General features: G+C 46.4%; 1 protein-coding gene across 1 annotated transcript in view; it reads left to right on the plus strand.

The window, feature by feature from the left end:
- The first annotated feature begins 3,113 nt into the window (after window positions 1-3,113).
- The window catches only part of LOC115459049 (acetylcholine receptor subunit delta-like), a 42,091-nt gene continuing 20,849 nt past the window's right edge, over window positions 3,114-24,355 (plus strand). The window contains exons 1-6 of the mRNA XM_030188914.1: window positions 3,114-3,192; window positions 7,084-7,226; window positions 10,196-10,240; window positions 15,471-15,580; window positions 16,713-16,868; window positions 21,884-21,993. Coding sequence (XP_030044774.1) covers window positions 3,141-3,192; window positions 7,084-7,226; window positions 10,196-10,240; window positions 15,471-15,580; window positions 16,713-16,868; window positions 21,884-21,993 — 616 coding nt within the window. The 5' untranslated portion in view covers window positions 3,114-3,140. The remainder of the gene's footprint in view (window positions 3,193-7,083; window positions 7,227-10,195; window positions 10,241-15,470; window positions 15,581-16,712; window positions 16,869-21,883; window positions 21,994-24,355) is intronic.

Here is a 24,355-nt window from a genome sequence, read left to right on the forward strand (position 1 = left end):
CGTTCCTTTAGGAGAGACGCAGAACAGGCTTGTTCATGGTATTGACGTTTTATATTTTTTGGGGGGAAGAGAGGAGACCAAAGAAGCTTTCGTTGTAGCACACTTCCAACAGTGTACGTTTTACACCAGATCATCTGAGGTTGTTCGAGACCCCTGAGGCAGGCCTTTGGGTTGAAACACGGCCGTGTCGGGTCATTTTTTATATAATAAAGCATTTTTGGGTATTCTCATTTCGTTTTCCTCACTTTTTTTGCTTCATATCTAGTGGTTAGAGCACCAGTCTTGGGATCCAGAGGTGGCCGGTTCAAAATGCCACTGCTGCTCCTCCTTGTGATCTTGGGCAAGTCACTTAACCCTCCATTGCCTCAGGTACAAACTTAGATTGTGAGCCCTCCTGGGACAGAGAAATATCCAGAGTACCTGAATGTAACTCACCTTGAGCTACTACTGAAAAAGATATGAGCAAAATCTAAATAAATAAAATAGTTAACACCTGCACAGAAACCATTTCTGCATTGCTCAGGGAGTAAAACCCAAGGTAAAAAAACAGGTTAAACCCACAGCAATGGTTTTTGCATGGACCCATGAGTTTTAAGAGGAGGAAACAGAATCCCTCCCCCAAGCATAGATCCTACCATCTGTGGCTTAGTCTTCACAGAGCAGCTCGAAATTCCGCAGATCCCTGTCAGTTCAGAGTTCCCAAGCTTCAGATGGGGGGGGGGGGGGGGGTTAGTGTGTAACTGCATTACAGAAAGCCAAACCTGGACTGAGCCACCACTTTCAGCTAGAGGCAAATGAAAAACAAATCAGTAGGACAGGCAGGCAGATCATTCTGCTCTTCAAAGGTGAAAGTGTAAACTTTCCTTCGCAAGTCTAGACTGTGTTCATAGAGGGTTCCCTTTACTAAGCTACAGGAAAAAGGGTCCTGCAGTAGCAGTAGAGGTCGTTTTTCCTGCCCACCAGGGCCCTTTTTACCACAGCAGGTAAAAAGCCCCTTAAAAAATGACCATGCGGTAAGATTAGTCTTACCGTGTGGCCGTGTGGGGAGGGGGGAGGCGAGCACTCACCGCCACCCATTGAGGTGACAGTAAGGGCTCCCGCGGTAACCTGGCAAAGCGAAGACAGCAGAGGAATAGGTGGTGATCAATAGTGTCAGAAGCATCAGATAGGTCAAGAAAGATGAAGATTTGGGTAAAGGTCCTGAGGAGGAACAAGGTCACCGGAGACTTTGGCAAGGGCTGTTTCAGTTGAACGTAGAGGGTGAAAGCCAGACTGTAGTGGATCAAGAACAGCTTGAGATGGAAAGAAGAAAAAAAGGTTAAGAAAGGCAGTGAACAGCACAATTAAATAGCTTGGATGCAAAAGGGAAGAGGGAGTTGAGACATATTTGGAAGGAAAAGCAGAGTCTATGAAGGTTTTTTGAGGAATGGTATAACCATAGCGTGTTTGTGCAGGACACTTGGGAATCTGTCATGAGTAGCTACCTGCACAGATTCAATTTTCCTACTTTAAACCACCAAAAGAGTAAAACCTGTAAGTGACATTTATTTATTTATTTATTTGTAGCATTTGTATCCCACATTTTCCCCACCAATTTGCAGGCTCGATCGCCATTTCCGGGTTGAGAATTGCATTAAGGCACATACATACATGGTAAAGTAGAGTGCATTATGGTATTGCATAGAGTGATAGAGTGAGTTATAACATAAGTTAGATAATCGACTATAGAGAGTTCAGCATGAGAAATAACGTGGTAGTGCGTATTGCGGAACTTTCATTTGTAGCAATGAGGTTAACTAGTCAAGTGAAGAGAGTTCGGTTTTGTCTAGATGACGTAGAGACTGATTGTTTCGTATTTAGGATGGATCGTTATGGTATGCCTTCTTGAATAGGTCGGTTTTCAGTAGCTTTCGGAAGATTGTTAGGTCGTGCATTGTTTCAGTGTCTGACCCTTTCCAAACAGGGCTAGAAGAAACTGGTGAGAGGCTCGGACTATAAAACAGAGACCCCACCTGGATTCTTCTACATCTCCTGGCCTCTGACCTTCCATCGGCTATGGAGAGCCTTCAAGCCAAGCCTCATCAAAGTAGAATCCAGATCTATTAAGCTTTTTGCTGTGTCACCCAGACCAGTAGATTCTTAGGCATAAGTAATGGAAGGCATAGGAGCCAACTTTTCAGAATTATTGGGGGTGCTAAACCTAATGGAAACAATCCTTCCCTGGACACATTCAAGCAATTTTCTCAATATTGGGGGTACTCAAGCAGCCACAGAGTCGGCTCCTATGATGGAAGGAACCAGAACCTAGAAAGTTGTGACCTGTGCTAGATGCAAGAGGGTGGAGACCTCTCTCTATTCACACAGAGAAGAAAGGGAAGCTGGGCTATAGAGTGAATGCCAGCAAGATGCCCTGGCCACAACTTCCTGTGATTCAGGAACATCTTAAGGCTGAAGGGATAATCATCTGTCAGGTAGCAGGAGTCATCTAGTTGATAAGTTGTGTACAAATCTGGAGACAGTTTCAAGTTGTTGCTATCTGACTCTGCCACACCGAGCTTGTATATTTGTTATACCATACGAATAGCCACAGAATGGAAAAAAAAACAACCAAAAATTGCATTCCCTAAAACTACATGAAATGAACATTATCTGTCTGCACACCCCTAGCAGAAAGTGTGTCGGATCTTGTCCTCCGTACATTAGCTGTGTTGACGTCTTTCTTCCAGTCACACATTCTTAGATTAAATCTGAGTTAGGTGGTTACATCTGTCCTTTTACTGCAGCTTGGTAAGTCCAGGGACAAACTGGCTGTAGACTCATTAGCCAGTATGATTTTTCATTGCATTTAATTCTTGTTTCCTTTTTTTTTCTGTCAAGGTGCATGTATATTTCTATAAAGTAATCAATTTCTCCAGTTAAAGTTGTTATATTTCTAATTTTTTTTGTCCACACACAACTCCCCCTGCTTGTGAAAAGGAAATGATCACATTTCTCTCTCCAATCCTTGGCCAGGCTTGTTCTGAAACTTTTTTTCCTCTTGCACCTGCCCTTGTCTGTCCTCATTCCAGGGTTGTATTTCTATCGCTTGTTCCTGTCCTTCTGCAGGAGAAGAAGACACAAAGCCAGCCGTGCAGAAGACCATGGGGAGGCTCCTCATTTTCCTGGCCCTGCTCGCCACCTCCTGTTTCTCAGGTAGGGATCCAGCTTCTTCTGGGACTCGGGCTTCCAACCAGACTGGAACTGGATTGCCCAAGAATGAAGCAGATTAATTTGAATATAATGCCACATTAACCGGATAAAAATCTCAACACTGCATAAGGCTCATATTATAAAGAGGCATATTTTCAAAGCACTTAGCCTTCCAAAGTTCCATAGGTTTCTATGGAACTTTGGAAGGCTAAGTGCTTTGAAAATATGCCTCCAAAATCTTTTAACGTCCCTGACTGGCCTAAAATGGAAAGCTGACATTATTATTCACACGAATGGAGGTCATTTATGGTTGACTTATCTAAACTTTCCCCACCCGGTGCAGGAGGTTGCTGTGGTTTTCTGAATATTGCAATGTTTGCATTGAAGTAAAATGTAAATAAATGTGGGCCCCAGCGACCTTTGGAGGGGTGGAAAGGGCTGGAGAGAAGACAGATTGTGTATTTGCAGGACAATCCTGTGTGTATATATGTGTGGGGAGGGGGTAAGGCAGTGCTTGAGGAAGGGAGTTCTGTATGTTTATGTGGGGGAGGGGAAAGGGAGTTCTCAATGTGTGTTTTGAGAGGGTCCCCTTTGTGTGGGGGTGTCTGTATTGTGGAGTGCCATGTGAGGGGGAAGAGTCCTGTGTGTATGTAGGTGTATGTGGTGGGTGGGGAGAGGAGGGTGAGAATGATGGGGTTATACGTGTGTGTGTGTGTGTGTGCATTTATGTGCATGGGGGAATGTGGGGGTCTTGTGTGTGTGTGTGGGGGGGGGGGAGGTTGTGTGTGTATGTATGGAGAGGAGTCCTGTGTGTCTGCATTTATGTAGGTGGGGGAATGTGAGGGTCCTCTGTGTGGGTGTAGGTGGGTGGGTGGGGGTGAGGCAGTGTTTGGGGAAGAAAATTCTGTATGTTTATGTGAGGGGGAGGGAGAAGGGGAGTTCTCTATGTGTGTTTTCAGAAGAGAAGGCCCTCTTTGTGTGAGGGTGTCTGTGCTGTGGAGTTCCATGTGACTGGGAAGAGTCCTGTGTGTATGTATGTGTGGGGGAAGGGAGCGGATGAGGGGTCATGTGCGTGTGTGCATTTATGTGCTACTACTACTACTATTTAGCATTTCTATAGCGCTACAAGGCGTACGCAGCGCTGCAGAAACATAGAAGAAAGACAGTCCCTGCTCAAAGAGCTATGTAATAAAAGTGAGCCAAGTATAGGACAATCAAGCCATTGTGACATCACTGATGAGGTTGGCTCTTATTGGTGGACTGAGGCATTATGACATCACAATATTAGCTCTGGTTACAAGAGACTACTACTACTACTATTTAGCATTTCTATAGCGCTACAAGGCGCACGCAGCGCTGCACAAACATAGAAGAAAGACAGTCCCTGCTCAAAGAGCTTACAATCTAATAGACAAAAAATAAATAAAGTAAGCAAATCAAATCAATTAATGTGAATGGGAAGGAAGAGAGGAGGGTAGGTGGAGGCGAGTGGTTACGAGTCAAAAGCAATGTTAAAGAGGTGGGCTTTCAGTCTAGATTTAAAGGTGGCCAAGGATGGGATCAGGAAGCTTATTCCAGGCGTAGGGTGCAGCGAGACAGAAGGCGCGAAGTCTGGAGTTGGCAGTAGTGGAGAAGGCTAGGAAAGCGAATAGAATGTTGGGTGTTATTAAGAAGGGTATGGAGTCCAGGTGTGCGGATGTTATAATGCCGTTGTATCGCTCCATGGTGCGACCGCACCTGGAGTATTGTGTTCAGTACTGGTCTCCGTATCTCAAAAAAGATATAGTAGAATTGGAAAAGGTACAGCGAAGGGCGACGAAAATGATAGTGGGGATGGGACGACTTTCCTATGAAGAGAGGCTGAGAAGGCTAGGGCTTTTCAGCTTGGAGAAGAGACGGCTGAGGGGAGATATGATAGAAGTGTATAAAATAATGAGTGGAATGGATCGGGTGGATGTGAAGCGACTGTTCACGCTATCCAAAAATACTAGGACTAGAGGGCATGAGTTGAAGCTACAGTGTGGTAAATTTAAAACGAATCGGAGAAAATTTTTCTTCACCCAACGTGTAATTAGACTCTGGAATTCATTGCCGGAGAACGTGGTACGGGCGGTTAGCTTGACGGAGTTTAAAAAGGGGGTTAGATAGATTCCTAAAGGGACAAGTCCATAGACCGCTATTAAATGGACTGGAAAAATTCCTCATTTTTAGGTACAACTTGTCTGGAATGTTTTTACGTTTGGGGAGCGTGCCAGGTGCCCTTGACCTGGATTGGCCACTGTCGGTGACAGGATGCTGGGCTAGATGGACCTTTGGTCTTTCCCAGTATGGCACTACTTATGTACTTATGTACTTATGTACTTATGATTTATCCATGGAGCGGAGTGCACGGGAAGGGGTGTAGGGAAGGACGAGTGTGGAGAGATACTGGGGAGCAGCAGAGTGAGTACATTTATATGTGGATGGAGGAATGCAGGGGTCCTGTGTGGGGGGGGGGGAGGGGTGAAGATGAAGGGGTAATGTGTGAATGAGTGTGTATGCACTTATGTGGATGGGGGGATGTGGGGGTCTGGTGGGGGTGTGTTGGAAGGAGGACCCTGGAATGAGAGGGCAGGGGCAGAAGAGAGGAAATACGCTTAGGAGGAATCTAAAGAGATTGCTCCTTCACGGAAGGGGTGGTGGATGCGTGGAGCGGCCTCCCAGTGGACGTAGTGGAGACGAGGACTGTGTCAGAATTTGGGGAAGGGAAACAGGACAGACAGACAGGTTGTGCTCTATTGACCTTGTCTGAATGAACGCAATAAAGAATTCTTTTTATCTCACTTTAATCTCCAGTGAAAAGCGGGCTTAGCATGGTCGCTCCTGTCCCCCCCCCCCCCCAATTCTGAAGCTGTACCCCAGAAATTCAGTTTGCTTCATTAAAGGGGCAGAAACCTGGTAAAGCGTTGAGTTGAAGCGGTGGGATTTGATTCCAAGTGGGGCATAGAAAGAGAGGGGCAGTAATATTACCGCTTTATAATGCTACTGGATGTAGGTAGACACAGCACAGTGGCAATAGGTATTTAGGAGTGACAAGTGCTTGCCCCAAAGAGCAGAGAGTCAAACTATCAGAGACAATGGGAGAAAAGTGACTGGAAGAAGCAGATTTGAACCCTGTTCCCTCATTCTCAGTCTATTACGCTAACACTGCGGGGGAGGGGGAGGGAGTTCTCATCCCAGGCCTTCGGACCCACCAGCCAGTCAGAGTTTCAGAATAGCCACACTGAATATGTATGAGACGGTGAAAGCAACCACATGCATATATGCATGGGGGAATGTGGGGGGGGGGGGGTCCTCAGTTTGGGGAGTTGTGAGTAGCTATCCTGAAACCCTGACTGGCTGGTGGTATCTGGGGCAGGGCCGCCGAGAGGAGGGGGGCAGGGGGGACAAAATTCCCCGGGCCCGGGCCTCCAAGGGGGTCAGGCCACCGGCACTGTAGTTCCCGGTCTCACCTGCCTGCCTCCTCGGCTCTGGGCCCCCTGCATTCGAAGCAGCAGTCACAGATCGCTTCCCTTTAGGCCTTCCCTCCCTGTGTGCCGCCCTCGCAGAAACCAGAAGTTACATCAGATGAGGGCGGGACACAGGGAGGGAAGGCCAGAAGAGAGGCGATCTGCAACTGCCGCCTTGAATGCAGGGTCCCGGAGCTGTGGAGGCAGGCAGGTGAGACCACGGACTGCAGCGGCGGGGGGAGCGACGGAGGGCGGTAGCAGCAGGGGGAGCGACAGGGGGCGGCAGGGGGGTGGAGGTGGGGCGGCCTTGCCCCGGGCCCGGCCTAGTCTCTCGGCGGCCCTGATCTGGGGTCTGGGTGGAGAGTCTGCTCTGAACACTGGGCCACTCACATCCTTCCTCTGACAGGTCTGTGCATTAATGAAGAGGAAAGACTCATCAACCACCTGTTTCTGGAGCGCAAGTACAACAAAGACCTGCGTCCAGTGAAAAACAAGGATGAAGCTGTGAATGTCTACCTGGGTCTGACGCTTTCTAATCTCATCTCTCTAGTAAGCCTGTCTCAGCTGTCTGGTGTAGTCTCTCTGGAGAAGTTGCTTCATCCCTGAATTTACATCCTGTGTCTACTGCTGTCCTGTGCATTTTTTCTAGTAAAAAAGGTGCCGTACTCAAATGCTAGGCCACCCTTCAGGGCTGGGGTGATCACTGAGGGACCCTCCCACAATAGCCAGGCCCCCTGCAACCAGTCACAGAATCTATGACCAGGCAGAATTGATGTGGAGCGCCTGAGCTCTTTCATTAAAACTTGGGGTCCATGGGTCAATTTTAGCAGACAATGGAAAAGGTGGCGGTACTCAGTACTCCCAAGTACCCCCTCAAAAAAAACGGTAACTGAGTTCAAACATGCGTGGGATATGCATAGAGGAATCCTGTGCAGAAGGAATGGATCCTCAGAAGCTTAGCTGAAATTGGGTGGCGGAGCAGTTAGGGGGAGGCTAGGATAGGGGAGGGCAGACTTATACGGTCTGTGCCAGAGCCAGTGATGGGAGGCGGGAAATACTGCTGGGCAGACTTATACGGTCTGTGCCCTGAAAAGGACAGGTACAAATTCAAGGTAAGGTATACACATATGAGTTTGTCATGGGCAGACTGGATGGACCATGCAGGTCTTTTTCTGCCGTCATCTACTATGTTACTATGTTACTCCCAAGTACCCCCTCAAAAAAAAGCACTGCTGCTGTCTCTTCTAAGCTGTAGCCGCTTATTCTAGCCCCCCCCCCCCCCCCCTGTGCTTCTCCCAGGCTTTACCCCTTAGTGACTGAGCATCCTCTGGCTGACTGAGTGTTCCTGAGTTTCCTGCCTTCATTGGCTGACTGAGGGCCTGATGTACAAAGCTTTGCCTAGCTATTAACGTTTGCTTTGGACCCGGTTATTTAGCGGGTAATGCACTAAGGGGTTTTCCATGACTCTAACACGTGCCATTAGCAACTACCAAAAACCCTGTGCAAATGCATTGCAAGGAGCTCATTAGTATTAAAACGAGGATTCCGAGCAATGCACAGACCTGAGCAGCCTACGTTTTGCCGTGCAAAATTTTATGACAGGTCTGGACCACATCACCACTTTGTATCTGTTTCTTTACTGGAGATGGCGAACGCCATAACGGTACTATGTAAGCCACATTGTGCCTGCAAATAGGTGGGAAAATGTGGGATACAAATGTAACAAATAAATAAAGTTATGGGACGCAAACTACTCCATATGTTAGGTGCTCAGGACAGCCCTCCCCTGCTGACCTGACCCAACGTCCCTCCTGGCCCTGGCCCCCACCCCCCCACACCCCCATGGAACAAATCCCTCAGCACCTCCTCCTGACCCCCCACAGAAAAAAATCCCTAGTAGTCCAGTGGAACCCCAAACTTCCCCCACACCCCTTCCTGACCCCCCAAGCAAGAATTGTCATGATGGTCTAGTGATTTCCCCCCCCCCCCTTCCCATGCCTTGAAAACGATGAAAACAGGAGGGCAGGGTCAACATACCCTTCTTCCTGCCTCTGGGCCCACTCTGCGCAAAATGGCAGTGCCCAGCCCCTGCCTGGTGCATTCTGGGATGCACCGGGCAGAGCTAAGCACCGTATAAGTAAGAAAACTACATTAATGATGCTTAACCCCACCCAGTGCATCCCAGAATTCACTGGACAGGGGCTGGGCACCTCCATTTTGAGAAGGGAGGGGTGTTGCTCCTGCCCTCCTACCTCTATCGTTTTCAAGGTATGGGGAGGGGGTCACTAGACCACCAGGGTGATTCTTGCTTGGAGGGAGCTGGGAGGGGTGTGGTCCATTACATTGCCAGGGTGTTTTTGCATGGGGGGCCGGGAGGGGGTGCAGGGGGGTGTTTGGAGTCCACCAGGGATGTGAGGGGGTGTAGGAGAGTTGGGTTAGAGGGGTCAGGAGGTGGTCCACCAGGGATTTTTTTGTTCGGGGGGGGGGGGGGGGGTTGGTAGGCAGTCCACTGGACCACCAAAGATTTTACTGCTGTGCATCAGCCTCTTTGTACAACCTGTGAAATGCATTTGACAAGTTTGAATTGCAAAAAAGCGACCCATGCACAAAAAGGGCTCAGTGCATCTCATTTGCATGACGTCCCCTCAGAATGTTTTCCAATGGCACCCCTATGTAATGTGTGCTTCTGTGTATCAGCCCCTGAGTGCTGTTCTTCCTTAGAGTGGAGGAGTAGCCTAGTGGTTAGTGAAGTGGACTTTGATCCTGGGGAACTGAGTTCAATTCCCACTGCAGCTCCTTGTGACTCTGGGCAAGTCACTTAACCCTCCATTGCCCCTGGTACAAAATAAGTACCTGAATATATGTAAACTGCTTTGAATGTAGTTGCAAAAACCTCAGAAAGGCGGTATATCAAGTCCCATTTCCCTTTCCCTTATGACATCACAATATCAGAAGTGAGCCAAGTATCGGGCAATCAAGCCATTGTGACATCACTGATGAGGTTGGCTCTTATTGGTGGAATGAGTGGAGGAGTAGCCTAGTGGACTTTGATCCTGGGGAACTGAGTTCAATTCCCACTGCAGCTCCTTGTGACTCTGGGCAAGTCACGTAACCCTCCATTGCCCCTGGTACAAAATAAGTACCTGAATATATGTACTTATATGCTTTGAATGTAGTTGCAAAAACCTCAGAAAGGCAGTATATCAAGTCCCATTTCCATTTGGCTACAGAAACTGCTTTCTCAGGCAGAGACCCTCCGCCTCCATATACGTGTTTTCTTCATTCTGCAGCAGGCATCATATTCTGTTCACACCCATCACATGGAAAAGGTATATTGGGTTCAGGTTGGATGCAGCCTGCAGAGATGATGTGTAGGGAAGCAGAGCAGCAGTGCCCCGCACTCTATATGAAACTGTACAGGTTGGATAAACTGAAACCCCCCCCCCCCCTGAGATTATAGCAAAGACTGCTCTGCTAAAGTTACCCTTCTAAACCATTCTCAATTGTGTGTTTTGCAGAAAGAGACCGATGAAACCCTCACAACGAACGTCTGGATTGAGCATGTAAGTTTAACAGGGCTCCGTGTGTCGTTCGTTCCGTGTAGGGTCTGGAAGTGGCAGATGCAGCATGCACGTTGAAAACTGAAATGAAATGACTTGCTTTGTTTTATGGAGATGTGTCCTTTTCTGTGCATGGTATCAGTGGCAACAGGTGGAATCAGAATCGTGCGAGGAGAGTTTCATTTGCCTGAGGAAAAGCCGTGCAGATTTCTGGGGCCATCACCCCCAGTCAGCTGGATTGTTGATCTGCTTCCAATATAAATTCCATTCAATCATATCTTTGCCTTTGCACATTTAGGGCAATTTTAGAAGGTACTTGGCCAATGGTTGCATTCTAATTACACATGTAATTCATGACAATAATGGCAGCCCAGTAAACAGAAACTACCTACTCCTACATCTACCCAACTACTACTACTACTACTTAACATTTCTAAAGCGCTACTAGGGTTACGCAGAGCTGTACAGTTTAACATAGTTTAACACAGTCCCTGGTCAAAGGAGCTTACAATCCAAAGGACAAAACATACAGACAATCAAATTGGGGCAGTCAAGATTTCCTGAATAGAGGTATAATGGTTAGGTACCAAAAGCGACATTGAAGAGGTGGGCTTTGAGCAAGGGTTTGAAGATGGGCAGGGAGGGGGCTTGACGTATGGGTTCAGGAGTCTATTCCAAGCATGAGGTGAGGCGAGGCAGAAAGGGCGGAGCCTGGAGTTAGCGGTGGTGGAAAAGGGTACTGAGAGGAGGGATTTGTCCAGTGAACGGAGGTTTCGGGTAGGAGCGTAAGGGGAGATGAGGGTAGAGAGGTAATTAGGGGCTGCAGATTGAGTGCATTTGTAGGTCAGTAGGAGAAGCTTGAACTGTATGTGGTACCTGATCGGAAGCCAGTGAAGTGACTTGAGGAGAGGGGTGATATGAGCAAGATTGCAAGACCGGTGCGGTGCTCTAACCACTAGGTCACTCCTCCATTCCATTGGCAATTACACAAGGCAGAGCCTCCAATAGTAAATTGCCAGCAACGCTGGTCCCCAAACTACCTATCACTACAGAGTTATCACGGCACCCACCAAGTTCTTTTATGTTCTGAAGAAACACCATGTACAAAACTATCTACACAGCAGGATTTAGCTACCTGGGTTCCAAATGGTGGTGCTTAATACCAAAAACCATAAGAAGCACCACAAATCTCCTCCAATTCAGAAAAGAAATGAAAACCTACCTCTTCAAAACATTCTACAGCTAATCATAAAGATATTGTTGCCTTCTTTTCAAATCTACCTCTTCAAAAACTATATGAATAAATATCGCCAAAACTCTACAATTGAACACAATACCACTACGTTTTCCACTTCAAATCTGTCTCTTCAAAAACTCTATGAATAACCACACGAACTATAGATGCCCTCTCCACATTGCACAACACTATGGTAACTCCACCAAAATGTAAATTGTAAGCCACTTTGAACCCAAACTTGTTTTTGGATAATAGTGGGATACAAGCAGTGCATTTTTTTGTAGCGAAAAAGGTGCCGGTACTCAAATGCCAGGGGTGGGGTGATCACTGAGGGACCCACCCACAATAACCAGGCCCCCCTGCAACCGGTCGCAGAATCTATGACAAGGCAGAATTGCTCTTTGTGTAGAGCCTGAGCGTTCATTAAAACCTGGTGTCCGTGGGTCAATTTTAGCAGACAATGGAAAAGGTGCCGGTACTCAGTACCCCCAAGTACCGCTCAAAAAAAGCCCTGGATACAAGAAATATGTGTTCACTTATACCTGTGTAAACACAAAATTCTGCCTACATGCTGTTCTGTAAATACATGCGCATATTTTACCAGTGGGTCTATACAGGGCGGGGTCTGGTGGAACATGGACAGGACTCACACTTAAACATGTAACGTCTAGGCTAGTTTGAGTTACATACAGATTTCTGCCGGATCAGTAAGCACACTTTTACCGTCTCTCTGGCTGGCGTATTTACTCATGTCTAACTTAGGGGTGTATATTTTGCCTCTTACGGCAGTCCTCTGGCAACCTGCGTCCCTTTATAGAAAAGGATCCTGCTAGTGCCCCCCCTTACAGAAATGCCCCCTAGCAGTCAATAATTCTAGAGATCAGGTCAACACTTACGTGATACGAACCGAAATTGAAAAAGCACAATGTAAGTGCTGAAATTAAAGTACATTAAAATCCCAAATTTAAGTGTTTAAGCCCTTAGTGCCCTCGATGAGAAAGTTATTTGGAGATTAATTCAGCCTCTTGGCTCTTTACTGACTTTAGAGACACTCTTGTACCCCAAAGGTAGTCTTAAACGTAGGAGTTTTTACACAATTTTTTCCCTTTTATTTATGCGTTCATTTAAAGAATTTATCATGTGTTTTATATCTTCAGCGGTTCCCATAGATATACTAAAAACATAAATAACTTATAAACATATCAATTTTAACATGCACAAATCATCTGCGCCCTTCTACTTCATTCTCCTCTTCCAACGTAATGAACAATAATTTCTTAAACTGGGGGACATTCATGCGTCTGCCGCTACTGCTGATCATTTCTATAGTGCTACGAGATGTATGTACACATTATATGCAGGTACTTTTTCTGTCCCAGGTGGAATCACAATCTGCTTGATTGGATTCACACCCCATCATCTGTGTTGAGGACTCAGGCCCAGATGCATTAAAGACATTGGTAATTCCCGTTCCCTACCGATTCCATAGCGAATCGGTAGGGAACGGGAATGCATCAACGATAGGGAATGCAAATGAGCTACTCGTTGTAGCTCACTTGCATTCTCTAGTCCTTCGGTACCTGAGTCGGAGAATCGGGACGTCCCTTTAGATTAGGCTCCTCTTCCTGGTCTCTTCAGCCAATCAAAGCGGGCTTAGCTGGCTGTTGTCAGCGAAACGCGCTCTGATTGGCTGAAGAGACCAGGAAGAGGAGCCTAATCTAAAGGGACGTCCCGATTCTCCGGCAACCAGGAAAACATAAAAGTTTTGCTGTGGAGGGGCGGCGAAGACAAAATAGAATGGGGGGAAAAAACACCAGCGCCGGCAGAGCTAAAAAAAAATGCAAAAAAAAGACGTCTCTCAGAAGCACAGGGAGAGTACGTCCTTAAAGGACGCCCCTCACATGCATTCCCTGCTTTTTTTTTTCTTTTTTACCTTTTTTGGGGGCCCTTTTCCTTTCCGATTCCCTCACAGGAGCCCTAACAAGAGGTCAGACATCTCGTTAGGGTTCCTACAGTAAGGGAATCGGAAAAACGGTAGTGCATCTCATTATAATGGGCTGCAACGGTACTGCAGCTCATTATAATAGCTTTTCAAACATTTGCATTCCGTTTTCGTTGCCTGCTACCGTGGCAGGGAAAATGCCCTTAGTGCATGCCCGGGGTGAACTACTTGCGTTTTAAACTGGCTGGAACCAGTTTAAAACGCAAGTTGTGGGCTCGTTAGGTTTTGTGCATCTGGGCCTCAGTTGTATGTGGCTTTCTTAAGATTAATCAGATCTACATATGCATATCACGCATGCATGATAGGTAGTGAGCAGATAGAATAGCGTAAACAGGGTTGGTGTATGCACAAAGCCCACGGGTAAGACAGCAGAGCTGTAGTCGGGTAGGGGAGGTATACATGATCTGGTTGTGATTATCGGGGATGCCTTACAAAACATATTTAAGTCACATCTATCAACGGGAATTTCTTATATAAAAATGTTTTCAGTTTTTTTCTGAAAGCTTTTGTAGGTGGTGTTGACCCTATGGCTCTGGTAATGCATTCCACCACTTGGCCACATTCTGTGAAAAGCCTGTGGTATGGGCTGATCTGTAGACCACATCGCTTTTTCTACCCGTTTGGCCACCTTAAGGTCATAAGAATATAAGAACATAAGAGTAGCCATACTGGGTCAGACCAATGGTCCATCTAGTCCAGTATACTGTTCTCCAACAGTGGCCAATCTAGACCACAAGTACCTGGCAGAATCCCAAATCGTGGCAACACTCCGTACTACAAATCCCGGGGCAAGCAGTTGCTTCACATGTCTGTCGCAATAGCAAAGTATGGACTTTTCCTCCAGGAATTTGTCCAAACCTTTTTCAAACCCAGACAGACATGGGGAAGCTACTGCTTGCTCTGGGGTTGGTAGCATGGAATCTTTGGGATTCCGGAATCTTGCTGTCCCTTGGGATTCTGCATGGATTGTTGCTACTATTTGAGTTTCTGGCAGGTACTTGTGAACTGGATTGGCCATTGTTGGGAACAGGATACTGGGCTAGATGGACCATTGTTCTCACACAGTATGTCTACTCTTACGTTCTTATATAATTTATAGAATGCTAACTAGGAGCAGTTACACACATGCCAATTAGCACCAATTATAACCAATAATTGGTTGCTGATTCCAGTTAGCAGCTTATAATTAAGTTATGTGCACAATTTTATAGAATGAGGGCTGATTGTGCATTCTAAATATTTACATGTGTGACACATGCATTAACATTAGTGCCTACGTTTTATTAGTGCCGTTCACAATGTCCCTTGGTGCCAGCTGTCCCTTGTGTGGTATTTCTAAAACACAAGAGTTGCCATACAGGGACAGACCAAAGGTCCATGAAGCCCAGAATTCTGTTTCCAACAATGGCCAACGCAGGTCACAAGTACCTGGCAAGATCCCAGAACATTAAAACACATTTTATGCTGCTTATCCTAGAAATAAGAAGTGGATTTTCCCAAGTCCATCTTAATAATGGCTTATGGACTTTTCTATTAGGAAATTATCCAAACCTTTTTTAAACCCTGCTAATATAACTGCTTTTACCACATTCTCTGGCAGTGAATTCCAGAGTTTAATTATATGCTGAGTGAAGAAATATTTTTTCCTGATCAGATGCATTTCAGAACAGTGACTCTACCCCACAGCAAGGCAGCGGTACCCCCTCTTTTTTTAAAAATTCCAGACAAGGGAAATTATTACATTTGCCATTAACAGGTTTACTCCTCCTGCTTTGACAGTGGTTGTTACATCACCAGTAGGGTTGGGTGGTAGAGAGCTAAACACCACGAACGACCATCCTCGCCTAAGGGTTCCAGCCCTTGGATCCAAGTCAAATGGCCAAAAAGTGACCCTGTGGAATGATCAAAACATAAGAATGAATATTGCACCTGTATAAACATGACATAGCCTGGGATAGGGCTAATGCTTTTCTCTGGGTTATTGCTTTGTTTAGGGTTGGAACGACATCAGACTGGCATGGAATAAATCCGAGTTCGGTAACATTTCCATCGTCCGCCTTCCACCTGACATGGTCTGGCAACCCAAGATCATCCTGGAGAACAAGTAAGATCTCTTTCTCATCCTTGCCACTGGCTTTGCCTTTACCCCTGAGACCTGCCTGTCTGAGATCCCTTGAACCACAAACCTATCATCCCATTGCAGGACGTTCTGGATCCTGGTATCCCACATACCCTAAGTCTAGTTCGATGGTTTTGCTGTTCTATTTCTGCCATAAAAACTCTGGTCAATATTTAGCCAGCAGTGCCCAGTGTTTTGTTTATTTTTAACGCTGGCTGTTGCTGGCTAAATTAGACCCAGATTTTCAATGCTGGCCTCTATCTGGTTACCAGCACTGAAAACCCGGTTCTGGCAGCCCCTGGGAGTTACCTGAGCCCTGGCAATACTCAGAGGTGGGGCCTGGATGGAGAGTTCTGTCCTAAGTTAACCAATTAGTGATCCGGGTATCACCACTGAAGATCGGCAGAGCTTGGATAATTCCTGGTTCTGTCCCGGTACTAATCAGATTTTTACCAGCATTATACAGTTTTGTGCCATTGCAAATCCAGGTTAGACCCGGAGCGGGAGCCATCCAGGTGGGGCGCTGGTCCTATCCAGATAACACCTGAATATCGAGGCCTTACTCTTTATAGCCCTCTTTTGCCTTCATGGAATGTCAAAGCAAAACTAGGCCTTGTAATGTCGGGCTGTGCTGATAAAACTGAAAAAAAAATGTCAACATTATTTTGCTGAATCCTTCTGTCTTGGGAAGGTGCTTTTGGACACATTTTTCAGTCCTTAGAATGTCTCAAGTTCCCTCAGAAACAATAGTATGTGGCATTCTTGGTAATTAGAAAAAGGGTCATGGATTTGATATTTGCTTATGCTTTATTAGACTTCATATACTGCCTTTCAAACACAATCAAAGCAAAGTAGTTTACATATATTATGTGCAGATACTTTTTCTGTCTTTAGTGGGCTCACAATCTGTTTGTACCTGGGTAGCGGACCGTTCACTTGTCTATTAGATTGTAAGCTCTTTGAGCAGGGACTGTCTCTCTTTGTTAAATTGTACAGCGCTGCGTAACCCTAGTAGCGCTCTAGAAATGTTAAGTAGTAGTAGTAGTAGTAGTAAGTGACTTGCTGCATTGGGTTAATAGCATAAGTAAGATTTTCTGTCTCTCTCTCTCCTGCACAGTAACGATAAAACCTTTGTAGCGGCCTATTACAGCAATGTGCTGCTGCACGATAATGGCTATGTGTACTGGCTTCCCCCTGCCATATTCCGCACTGCCTGCCCCATCAACGTCAAGTTCTTCCCTTTCGACTGGCAGAACTGCTCCCTGAAGTTCAGGTAAAGGGTCCTGCAGCAAAACGTCAAGCATCGTAGTGCCAACCCATTCAACAGCTGATTCAGGCTTCACAACCTCTGGGGGTGACATTGAGGGGCATAATCGAACGGGGACACCTATCTCCGGGGATGGCCCCGGGAAGGGGCGGAGCCAACCGTATTATCGAACAAATCTCCTCATTTAGGTCAGCCTTATAGATGGTCGACCTAAATGTTGAGATGGCTGGACTTAGAGATGGCTGGCCTCGGTTTTCGCCAATAATGGAAACCGAGGCCGGCCATCTCAAAACCGGCCAAATCCAAGCCATTTGGTCGTGGGAGGAGCCAGCATTTGTAGTGCACTGGTCCCCCTCACATGCCAGGACACCAACCGGGCACCTAGGGGGCACTGCAGTGGACTTCATTAATTGCTCCCAGGTACATAGCTCCCTTTCCTTGGGTGCTGAGCCCCCCAAATCCCCCCCCCAAACCCACTCCCCACAACTGTACACCACTACCATAGCTCTTATGGGTGAAGGGGGGCACCTACATGTGGGTACACTGGGTTTGTGGTGGGCTTTGGAGGCCCATCCACTTTGGGGTCAGGACCACCCGAAATCAGTGCTCCGTAGGTGTGGTTGGCAGGGATCCACAACCCCTGCCAGCTGAGGATCTCCTCCTGGCAGAAAGAACACGTACACCCTGTCCGGCCAGCAGTGTCCCTTGCACGTACTCAGTTTGCGCCCAGAGGCAGGCCGTGTCAGTGGTTCCGGAACACTACCGCCAGCTGCGCTGGGTGTAAGGGTTCTTGCTGCCAGGAGATCTTTGGCTGGCGGGACATCTGGATCCCCAGCAGCTCAGGTGTTTCTTTTGGTTTGATTGAGGGTGGGGGGAAGAGCACCAGAGGGGGCCAAGAAGAGCAGGGAAGAGTTGAGTTTTCAGGTCCACCCTCTTTGGGCTCAGGTGGGGCAGGGGGGACTGCTGCCCAGGTGGGAGGGGGGAGTCAGCAAAACGCTGATCACTGCCGGCTGAAGATTGAGCTCTTAGTAACATGGTATTTGTCGGCAGATGAAGACCTGCATGGTCAGTGCTTCTTGGAACTGAGGGGCAGATGCATGAAAGTCCCCGGAAACATCCGTCTTAGTTGAAATCTCCAGTAAAAGACACAGAGTTGAAAATAACAAGCGATTCCCAAGGGGAATCACATGCAAATGAGCTGTTTACAAAAACACCGAGCAGCTCGGTGGGGGTGGGGGTGGGGAGCCAATCGGTAAGCTGCGCATATGCAGAACAGCGTGTGCTACCCACGGCTTTCATGCATGCATACAAGCTGTGGGTATAAAAGCCATGGGTAGATTTTTTTTTTCAAACTTTTTTGATGCAAAGCCGCCACAGCTGGGGCCAGAGGGAAAGGGGGTGATTTTTAATTTATAAGCATTTATCCAGCACGAAGTTAGTCGAAGGTGGCTCCCAAGACATGCTATCCCACCGCCTACATGAAGCCTGCTACGGCTGCTCCAGTCCAGACCTCCTGTAAAATTTCCCCCACAGGCCGTCCTGTGCACTGCTCGTAAACAGCTGTGCATCACGTGGAATGCACATTTGAATGCTGATCAGCATGCGATTTTCATTGGCTGCCACTGCGAACGGCAAAACTCCCGCTGAGCTCCCTTGTGCATTGCCCGCTGAATACCAAGTTCGCTGAACCAGCTGGAACTGGTTAAAAAAAGCATGTTGCTAGCCCGGTAAGTTTTGTGCATCTCCCCCCATGAGTCCTTTGCTCTTGGAGACCCCCATATGGACCATGATTCATTTTCCCCTGGAGTCACCATTTTGGAGATTTGAAAACTTTCTGACTTTGGTGACTCAGTGGCTGTGGTGGACTAAAGATATAATTTAGTCCTTGTGATTTTAGGTTTTATGAAATGAACACTAATACAATTAAAAATAGGTGTTTATTTGAGGAACACTGGGAAAACAGCACTTCCCTCAGAGCTCTTTTGCTCTTCCCTGGGTTTGTCTAGTAACCTGAACTCAGATTTTGGGTTTCTTCTCTGCTGAAAGTTAAGTGACACAAATTTACATATTTGATTCCACCTGAAAATGAACAAAGCAACAGCACCTGTGGCATAGAAACACTGATAACCACTAAGGAACCCTTTTACTAAGCCATCTAAGCGTCTACATGTGGCCAACGCCACCAAAATGGAGTTACCGCCAAGCTATCGCATGGCTCATGTGATAATTTCATTTTCGGCGTGCATCCAATACGCGCATCTGAAAAATAATTGTTATTTTCTGGTGCACATCCGCTACACGCGCAGGTCATCACCGCCCGGTTACCACGTGAGACTTTACTGCTAGGTCAATGGCTGGTGGTAAGGTCGCAGACCCAAAATGGACATGTGCCAATTTTGATTTTGCCGCACATCCACTTTCATCAAAAGTTTTTTAAAAAGCCATTTTTTTTGCAGATGAGCTGAAAAATGGATCTGAACGCGCCCAAAATGAGCACCTACACTATCGCAGGCCATTTTTCAGCACACCTTAGTAAAAGGACCCTTTTCCCAGTATTTGCCAGGTGCCCTTGGCCTGGATTGGCCGCTGTCGTGGACAGGATGCTGGGCTCGATGGACCCTTGGCCTTTTCCCAGTGTGGCATTACTTATGTACTTATGTCCTCTACTTGGCTCACTTTTATTACATAGAGCAGTGATTTAACCTATTGTGATGTCATAGTGGCTCATTCCACCAATAAGAGTCAACCTCATTAGTGATGTCACAATGGCTTGATTGTATAGAATGTTTGTACGTTTGGGAAGCTCGCCAGGTGCCCTTGGCCTGGATTGGCCGCTGTCGTGGACAGGATGCTGGGCTCGATGGACCCTTGGTCTTTTCCCAGTGTGGCATTACTTATGTACTTATGTCCTCTACTTGGCTCACTTTTATTACATAGAGCAGTGATTTAACCTATTGTGATGTCATAGTGGCTCATTCCACCAATAAGAGCCAACCTCATTAGTGATGTCACAATGGCTTGATTGTATAGAATGTTTGTACGTTTGGGAAGCTCGCCAGGTGCCCTTGGCCTGGATTGGCCGCTGTCGTGGACAGGATGCTGGGCTCGATGGACCCTTGGTCTTTTCCCAGTATGGCATTACTTATGTACTTATGACCCCTATGACACACTCAGAAATCCTCAAATTAGCTGGAAAATATAGTACCATATTTTTGTGTACATAACCCATGGGTTATATACATGATTTTACATTTAGTACAGGGTAGGCGTGGTGCATACAAAAGGTGTGGGTAATACAAATATTTATATTCCCAGACAATAAACTGTGAGATGCGAATTCAGTAATAAACTGTTTATGATTTTATTTAACCAATAGCAAAAAGACAGCATAAGTAATGCCACTCTGGGAAAAGTCCAAGGGTCCATCGAGCCCAGCATCCTGTCCACGACAGCGGCCTATCCAGGCCAAGGGCACCTGGCGAGCTTCCCAAACGTACAAAAATGCCATACATGTCATTCCCGGAATTGTGAATTTTTCCCAAATCCATTCAGTAGCGGTCTATGGACTTGTTCTTTAGGAAACCGTCTAACCCCTTTTTAAACTCTGCCAAGCTAACCGCCTTTACCACGTTCTCCGACAACGAATTCCAGAGTTTAATTATGCGTTGGGTGAAGAAAACTTTTCTCCGATTTGTTTTAAATTTACTACACTGTAGTTTCATCGCATGCCCCCTAGTCCTAGTATTTTTGGAAAGCGTGAACAGACGCTTCACATCCACCTGTTCCACTCCACTCATTATTTTATATACCTCTATCATGTCTCCCCTCAGCCGTCTCTTCTCCAAGCTGAAAAGCCCTAGCCTTCTTAGTCTTTCTTCATAGGGAAGTCGTCCCATCCCCGCTATCATTTTAGTCGCCCTTCGCTGCACCTTTTCCAATTCTACTATATTTTTCTTGAGATGCGGCAACCAGAATTGAACAAATCAATTTCACCAACCGTTTTCACAAGTCCTGCTTCACTGATTCATTTTTTGGGACTAATCTTCCTCCGGCTTCTTTGTTTTCATTTTCTTTTGCATACTCTAACTTAAAGTCAGACGTATATGACCTTCCTTTTCGGCATAGTTAAGGTGGGCCTTATGCAGAACTGAATTGTTGCCTTATAAAGCCAATCCCGCTTCAACTGACATTGCAAGACCTTGCTTTCTGCAAAGCGTTCATACCTACATATATAACCCATGGGCTATATAAGGGTGTGGGGTATACACAAACTTATATACGGACTGGTCAATTTAACCACAGGCTGTCACTGTCCCAAGACCACAGATATTGCGGTGCTTCTCCATAACTATGAGGCAGTACACAGAGCACCAAGCTGCCAACCACATGGTTCAGTCACTAGGTTTCAGTGTAGATAGCAACTGTTAAGAGAGCTGTATGGTTCAGTCATTAGGTTCTACAATAGAATCTACAGCAAAGAAAATGAAAGATACATCTCAATCGCTATAAGAATCATCCCAGAAAGGATAAGGGAGTTGCCTGGTGGGGAAAGCATGTGGACCATAATTCATAGAATGATTTCCAACTTCTCTGCATGTGGATATATATGTGTGGGTGGAGGGAGGGGGTAGTTTGAAAGGAGCTTTACCTGACTGCTATATTTCACTGGATCGCTTTTTTCTATGCCTGCAGCAACTACAGCCTGCCTCTCCTGTAAAAAATGCATTGGGCCATTTTTTGAGGGTCTTTATTTCTTTGGATTCCCCAGTCCAATCTGGCCCGCTTTTGAATGTGGTGTCTTTTCTCTGGATTTTCCCCCAGCCTAAATTTGATCCAATTCTGGAGAGTTACTTTACGCCCCAGATAGATGGGCAGACATTGTCAAACCCCTAGGTATAATTTGTTTCCAACAATCCACTGAGTTGAAAAAGAAAATAGGAAGTGAGATGGGGGTTTGTGTTTTTTTTATTGTGAAGATAACAAATTTTCTCTTATGGTTTGTGGTTGTTCTGTGAGTCCAGTTGTCTGGATTATAATGCAAAGGAGATCGCAATTCATTTGAAGACGGATGGACCTGAGGGCAAAGAGTACCCTGTGGAATGGATAATCATTGATCCTGCAGGCTTTACTGGTACGTCCTACTTCCTGCTTGATCTGCCTCCCCCCCTTTCTTGCCTGATCTCCTTTCCCTGCTTTTCTGATACATATCTACTCCCTTTTCCTCACTCCTCTCTCTGTCCTTTCTGTTTCTTTTCCTTTCCTCTGGGACTTTCAGCTTATGATGGTCTCCTATTCGGGAAGCTTTATTGGCATGAAAAAATCTGCTTGTGTTGCCAAAGTAATGCATAATGAAAAAGTGGTAAAAATAAGAGACGAGAAATACAGAATGAAATTACAGTCTATATGACGGAAAATAAAAAGCACAATTCCAGGGGTTTGATGCTGGACCAGCTGAAAAAAGGCTTTTTTTTTTTTTTTAACTATGGGGTAAATACAGCTGGGTGCAGTCAGTGTTTTTTGTTTGGCTGCCACTGGCTTTATGATTGGATGTTCAATGTCAGGCCATGTCCAGACACCGGCACTGAATATCCGGTTCTATGAGGCCGCCTATCACTTATCCAGTTAAGAGCAATATTCAGCAGTTAACCCCATAGGACTGTGTTTTATGCTCTCTGATTTGTTTGGTCAGCTCATGTAGTTAGGTGCTGACTCATAAGTACATAAGTAATGCCACACTGGGAAAGACCAAGGGTCCATCGAGCCCAGCATCCTGTCCACGACAGCGGCCAATCCAGGCCAAGGGCACCTGGCGAGCTTCCCAAACGTACAAACATTCTATACATGTTATTCCTGGAATTGTGGATTTTTCCCCAAGTCCATTTAGTAGCGGTTTATGGACTTGTCCTTTAGGAAACCATTCAACCCCTTTTTAAACTCTGCTAAGCTAACCGCCTTCACCACATTCTCCGGCAACGAATTCCAGAGTTTAATTACGTGTTGGGTGAAGAAAAACTTTCTCCGATTTGTTTTAAATTTACTACACTGTAGTTTCATCACATGCCCCCTAGTCCTAGTATTTTTGGAAAGCATGAACAGATGCTTCACATCCACCTGTTCCACTCCACTCATTATTTTATATACCTCTATCATGTCTCCCCTCAGCCGTCTCTTCTCCAAGCTGTATAGCCCTAGCCTCCTTAGTCTTTCTTCATAGGGAAGTCGTCTCATCCCCGCTATCATTTTAGTCGCCCTTCGCTGCACCTTTTCCAATTCTACTATATCTTTCTTGAGATGCGGCGACCAGAATTGAACACAATACTCAAGGTGCGGTCGCACCATGGAGCGATACAACGGCATTATAACATCCTCACACCTGTTTTCCATACCTTTCCTAATAATACCCAACATTCTATTCGCTTTCTTCCGCCCCTGGAACTCATGTAGTTAAGTGATGACTCTGCCCCTGGAACTCTTGTAGTTAAGTGCTGACTCCGCCCCTGGAACTCATGTAGTTAAATGCTGACTCCGCCCCTGGAACTCTTGTAGTTAAGTGCTAACTCCACCCCTGGAACTTTTGTAGTTGTAATGACTCCGCCCCTGAAACTCATGTAGTTAAGTGCTGACTCCGCCCCTGGAACTCATGTAGTTAAGTGCTGACTCCGCTCCTGGAACTCATGTAGTTAAGTGCTGACTCCGCCCCTGGAACTCTTATAGTTAAATGCTGACTCCGCCCCTGAAACTCATGTAGTTAAATGCTGACTCCGCCCCTGGAACTCTTGTAGTTAAGTGCTGACTCCGCTCCTGGAACTCATGTAGTTAAGTGCTGACTCCGCCCCTGGAACTCATGTAGTTAAGTGCTGACTCCGCTCCTGGAACTCATGTAGTTAAGTGCTGACTCCGCCCCTGGAACTCTTGTAGTTAAATGCTGACTCCGCCCCTGAAACTCATGTAGTTAAATGCTGACTCCGCCCCTGGAACTCTTGTAGTTAAGTGCTGACTCCACCCCTGGAACCTTTGTAGTTGTGATGACTCCGCCCCTGAAACTCATGTAGTTAAGTGCTGACTCCGCTCCTGGAACTCATGTAGTTAAGTGCTGACTCCGCCCCTGGAACTCATGTAGTTAAGTGCTGACTCCGCCTTTGGAACTCATGTAATTAAGTGCTGACTCCGCCCCTGGAACTCATGTAGTTAAGTGCTGACTCCGCCCCTGGAACTCTTGTAGTTAAGTGCTGACTCCACCCCTGGAACCTTTGTAGTTGTGATGACTCCGCCCCTGAAACTCATGTAGTTAAGTGCTGACTCTGCTCCTGGAACTCATGTAGTTAAGTGCTGACTCCGCCCCTGAAACTCATGTAGTTAAGTGCTGACTCCGCTCCTGGAACTCATGTAGTTAAGTGCTGACTCCGCCCCTGGAACTCATGTAGTTAAGTGCTGACTCCGCCTTTGGAACTCATGTAATTATACTCCTCCCCTGGACCGCCCGCAAAATAGTT

This window comes from Microcaecilia unicolor, unplaced genomic scaffold, assembly GCF_901765095.1.
Source record: "Microcaecilia unicolor unplaced genomic scaffold, aMicUni1.1, whole genome shotgun sequence".
In the NCBI taxonomy this organism is placed as follows: Eukaryota; Metazoa; Chordata; class Amphibia; order Gymnophiona; family Siphonopidae; genus Microcaecilia; species Microcaecilia unicolor.